This window comes from Chiloscyllium plagiosum, chromosome 13 (assembly GCF_004010195.1).
Source record: "Chiloscyllium plagiosum isolate BGI_BamShark_2017 chromosome 13, ASM401019v2, whole genome shotgun sequence".
NCBI lineage: Eukaryota > Metazoa > Chordata > Chondrichthyes > Orectolobiformes > Hemiscylliidae > Chiloscyllium > Chiloscyllium plagiosum.
Window position 1 is genome coordinate 4655783 of NC_057722.1, and position 5321 is coordinate 4661103.

General features: G+C 42.0%; 1 protein-coding gene across 7 annotated transcripts in view; it reads right to left on the reverse strand.

Annotated features, from left to right (window-relative positions):
* Window positions 1-5321, reverse strand: part of farp2 (FERM, RhoGEF and pleckstrin domain protein 2) — a 182375-nt gene that overhangs the window by 19021 nt on the left and 158033 nt on the right. For 6 of the 7 annotated variants that reach the window (XR_006313336.1, XM_043701709.1, XM_043701710.1 and 3 more), the window contains 2 exons: window positions 4457-4477; window positions 409-491 (listed from right to left, as the gene is read on the reverse strand). Coding sequence is in view for 6 of the 7 variants with exons in the window: in XM_043701709.1 (XP_043557644.1) it covers window positions 409-491; window positions 4457-4477 (104 nt within the window). In the remaining variant the exon portion in view is untranslated. The remainder of the gene's footprint in view (window positions 1-408; window positions 492-4456; window positions 4478-5321) is intronic. The other variant, XM_043701708.1, reaches the window with a different exon arrangement.

Genomic DNA, 5321 nt, shown 5'->3' on the forward strand with positions numbered 1-5321 from the left:
CTTAGCCTGCTGGATACACTTTCCTCATTCCTGAAGAAGGGCTTGTGCCCGAAACGTCGATTCTCCTGTTCCTTGGATGCTGCCTCACCTGCTGCGCTTTTCCAGCAACACATTTTCAGCTCTGATCTCCAGCATCTGCAGCACTCACTTTCTCCTTATTACTTAAGGAAGGCAACTTTGTGGGACCCTCAAACCCTCTCAAAAGGTGACAGTTGGGTGGTTACGCATCGACTCAGGAAGTAACAGATAGCTGTCCATCCCTTAATCACTTCCCTCTGAGCAGTTTTCATGCATCGCATGAGCTGTACCCTGACACATCTTTCTACCAGGACAAGAAACTGAAGGTAACCATTGAAAATAGGATGATTAAAACGTCCACACACTTTTAAGCATAAGTGAGAAACCTACCTGGCTGCGACAACAACTGTCTTCGGAGCAGAGTATATGGTGAAACAATGTGGAACAGACCACTCATTCTCAGTCTCCTCGACCTACAATAATAAACAGTTATAAACGATGCAGCAACATGGTCAATCATAACCATATTCAGAAAATGCAAATACCTCAAGGTGAACAGATCCAAGATTCACAAGGTAAAGCTTTCAAGACATTTGGTCAATAAAAGATGTGAGAGACAATAAAAAATAAAAGTAAGTCTTTACAAAAAATGCAACGATCGCATTGATTGGGAAGGATACAAAGAAAAGCAAAAAGATACAAAGGAAATGGTAGGCTCAACAGAAAAGGGAAAACAATAAAAATTAAGGGATATCATGGATAAGAGTTTAAGTATTTACAAGTGCATTAACTGAAAGCTGATGGTTGTGAGTAATATAGACCTTCTTAAGACAGATATAGATAAAGATTGTAACTAAAATAAGGAAATGGCAAATTTACTAAATAACAACTTGATAGAGCAGATGACAATAAAATACTTGAGCTATGAGAAAGCAGTAAATCAAGGTGAGAAACTTAATAGATTTAATCTCATTTTAAAAGAAACAGTAATGGAGAAAGTAATGAGGCTTAAGATAGTCAAATCTCCAGTGCTTGGTAGATTCCAATTTATTAATACTCAGCTACAGGGAGAAACAGATGCAAAATGTTTTTCCAAAATTCTTTTCAGAGCGGTCTCCTGATATTGGACAATTTTGAATGTCGCTATTATTATTTAATACTTCTGAGAAATAAATAGGAAATTCGATACCTATTAATCTAAAGTCTGTTATCAGGAAGCTATTAGAACTGGGCCGGATGGAATTTATCTCCGGATTCTCTGGGAAGCTGGGAGATTGCGGAGTCTCTGGTTTTGATCTTTGTCATCATTGTCTACAGGAATAGTGCCAGAAGACTGGAGGATAGCAAATATTGTCTCCTTGTTCAAGAAGGGGAGTAGAGGCAACCCTGGTAATTATAGACCTGTGAGCTTTACTTCGGTTGTGGGTGAAGGTTTGGAAAGGATTTTAAAAGATAGGATGGAAAATATTCATCCTGGAGTTCAGTTACTAGTACTGTACCTCAAGGATCTGTTTTGAGGCCACTGCTGTTTGTCATTTTTATAAATGACCTGGATGACGGCGTAGAAGAATGGGTTAGTAAATTTGAGGATGACACTAAGGTTGGTGGAGTTGTGGATAGTGCTGAAGGATGTTACAGGTTACAGAGGGACATAGATAAGCTGCAGAGCTGGGCTGAGAGGAGGCAAATGGTGGAAAAGTGTGAAGTGATTCACTTTGGAAGGAGTAACAGGAATACAGAGTACTGGGCTAATGCTAAGATTCTTGGTAGTGTGGAAGGTCTTATGAGGAAAGGCTGAGGGACTTGAGGCTATTTTTGTTAGAGAGAAGGAGGTTGAGAGGTAACTTAATAGAGGCATACAAGATGATCAGAGGATTAGATAGGGTGCCCAGTAAGAGCCTTTTTCCTCAGATGGTGATGGCTAGCATGAGGGGACATAGCTTTAAATTGAGGGCTGATAGATTATTAGAGGTAGATTAGATTAGATTACATTAGATTACATTACAGTGTGGAAACAGGCCCTTTGGCCCAACAAGTCCACACCGACCCGCCGAAGCGCAACCCACCCATACCCCTAAATTTACCCCTAACCTAACACTACGGGCAATTTAGCATGGCCAATTCACCTGACCTGCACATCTTTGGACTGTGGGAGGAAACCGGAGCACCCGGAGGAAACCCACGCAGACACGGGGAGAACGTGCAAACTCCACATAGTCAGTCGCCTGAGGTAGGTTCTTTACTCAGAGTAATAAGGGAGTGGAACACTCTGCCTGCAACAGTAGTGGACTCGCCAACATTAAGGGTATTTAAGTGGCCATTGGATAAACATATGGATGAAAATGAAATAGTGTACGTTAGATGGGCTCCAGATTGGTTTCACAGGTCGGTGCAACATCGAGAGCTGAAGGGCCTGTACTGCAATGTAATGTGTTACGTTCTATGATTACTCGGGTAAAATGAGGGGATACTTGGACAAACAGATCCTCATCTGAGAGAAGCAACATGATCTAGTAAAGGGTACATCATGTTCAACAAATAGAGTTGAATATTTTGAGGTCATTAATGAGGTGGGTAAACAGGGTTTCTATCAATGTTATTTATTTGGACCTCCAGAAGGCATTCAATAAAGTTTCACACATTCAATGCTGTTAGTAAAAGCTTTCAGAATTGGAAGCAACCTACTGGTATGGGTAGGTAATTAGTTAGGAAGTAGGAGGCAGAATAAGGGTGCTCAGTGTGTACATTAGTTGCCAGGTTGTGACTTGTGATATTAGTCTTGATGCTGGTAGAGTCATCACAGAACATCTCATTCTCAGAGAAAAAAAATCTAAAGGGCTTGAAAGAGATTATTATTTTGGGGGTGCTAAAATGCACAGACAACAAAAGATGACCAATGTAGAGAAGTGATAAATAACACTAATATGTGTCAGATTGTATTAACACAATCATTCGGTAAAAATCAAAGGACACTGTTTTGATGCTGTCCAGGTTGCTAGTCAGACTCTGACCTCTGGCAATGGTGACTCTGGAAAAGGTCCAAAAGACCACTATAAGAACGTTACCGTCCTCAAGTGACTGAGAGAGGCTCTGAGGCCTTGGCCTATTCAGTACAGAAATCACTTGATCAAGATAATAAAACAATTAAAGGAATAGAGAATGCCCTTTGATAAATTATCCCAATTTAACAGATTGGGGACACTTGTTTAAAGCATACAAACTTAGTATAAGACTGGCTTTCGGGTACTGCATCTTCGAGCCAGAAATCCTCGAGCTCTACAGTTCAGTAAAAGGCCTTTCAGCCCGTTATTTTTGACCAGCACAGAATCAATCACTTCACTATTCCAATCCCATTTTCCAGCACTTGGCCTACTGCCTTGTATGCCTTGGCATCACAAATGTATATCTAAATATGTTAGGGGGAATTTCTGCCTCTTCCACCCTTACTGGCGGCGAGTTCTAGATTCCCACCACACTCTGGGCGAGGAAAAGAATTTCCTCATCTTCCTTAAATCTCCTCCCCCTCACCTTAAATCCACACCCCCTGGTCACCTGCCCCTCCACCAGGAGAAAAACCTCCTTTGTATCTGCACCATAATTTTACATATCTCAATCACAACCCTGATTCAGTCTCCCCTTCAGACTCTGCAATACAGCAATGGCTGGTGTAGTAGGTGCAGACTCTCTGCATTATCTTCAAGAAAACTCTTGGAAGTATCATGCCATGATACTTCTGATTTAAGCTGAAAAATGTGTTGCTGGAAAAGCGCAGCAGGTCAGGCAGCATCCAAGCAGCAGGAGAATCGACGTTTCGGGCATGAGTCCTTCTTCAGGAATTCCTGAAGAAGGGCTCATGCCCGAAACGTCGATTCTCCTGCTGCTTGGATGCTGCCTGACCTGCTGCGCTTTTCCAGCAACACATTTTCAGCTCTGATCTCCAGCATCTGCAGTCCTCACTTTCTCCTACTTCTGATTTAAGTCATTTTACAAGCTCTGGCAAAATGAACATCAATTCAGTAGCTTATAGACAAGATGAAGAAGACTGGTATTAATTTAGTTAGCTCAGGAAACTAGCATCGGAGGAAACTAAAATCAACACTGAGCCATGGCAGACACCAGTGAAGAAGATTGAGAGCATCTTATTGCTCGATTCCAGTTCAGTTGAGTGACAGGTCAAACATAAATAAAGGAGGCAAATAGAGAAACCAAGTGGAAAGATTTGGAGCAATACAACAGAGTAATTAGCAAAACTACCAACATGGCAGGAAAGCTGCAGCAAAGACAGGTCTAAAAATATACTTATATCTCTCACAAGACATTGAAGGAGTTTCTAAATCTGCCATAATTGCACAATAATCCTAAGTACAAACAAAATTTACAGTAAGCCGACAGCTGCTGTGCTAAGAAGGGGAATCCCATTCTCACTGAACATACTCACCGGGGGTTCCAGCACGATTAGCTGCAGAGATGCAAATACAAAGGAAGAAAACAGACAGACAGCATGAGGAGATTACTGCACAATGGAGCCCTGCCAACGAAAGCTGACATTCTCAGTCAGCTAAACATTCACGTATGCTGCTGACGGCAGTGAGTTTTGCTGAATATGGTTTCTAGAATTACACCAAGTATATTCCAGGGCTCCAGTTAGTCCACTGGAGCATGTGCCAATCTTTAAAAAAAAAACTATTCTGAGAGTTAGTCCTACTTGCCCATTCTTACATTAAAAAATACACCTTCAGGCAGGCTGTGGCATATTTCCAGCACAGGGGAAACTTTGAACAGGACCTTAATGCCTGGGTAGGCCCACATCTCACACTTCATATCCCTGCAAATTTTCTCCTTTGGCTTTCATATAATTTCCCTACTATTAAATCTGTATCCACTGATCTAGCGGACAGTGCAATCAAATGCTATTACTCATGGCACAAGGATAATTTTCCTGATGTTAGATTTGGTTCTTTCCAAGCACTTTATCAGCCATTCAGCCAGGAGAAACACAGAGTCATAGAGATGTACAGCATGGAAACAGACTCGTCGGTCCAAACCGTCCATGCCAACCAGATATCCCAACCTAATCTAGTCCCACCTGCCAGCACCCGGCCCATATCCCTCCAAATCCTTCCCATTCATATACCCATCCAAATGTCTCTTAAATGTTGCAATTGTACCAGCCTCCACCACTTCCTCTGGCAGCTCATTCCATACATGTACCACCCTCTGCGTGAAAAAGTTGCCCCTTAGGTCTCTTTTATATCTTTCCCCTCTCACCCTAAACCTATGCCCTCTAGTTCTGGACTCCCCGA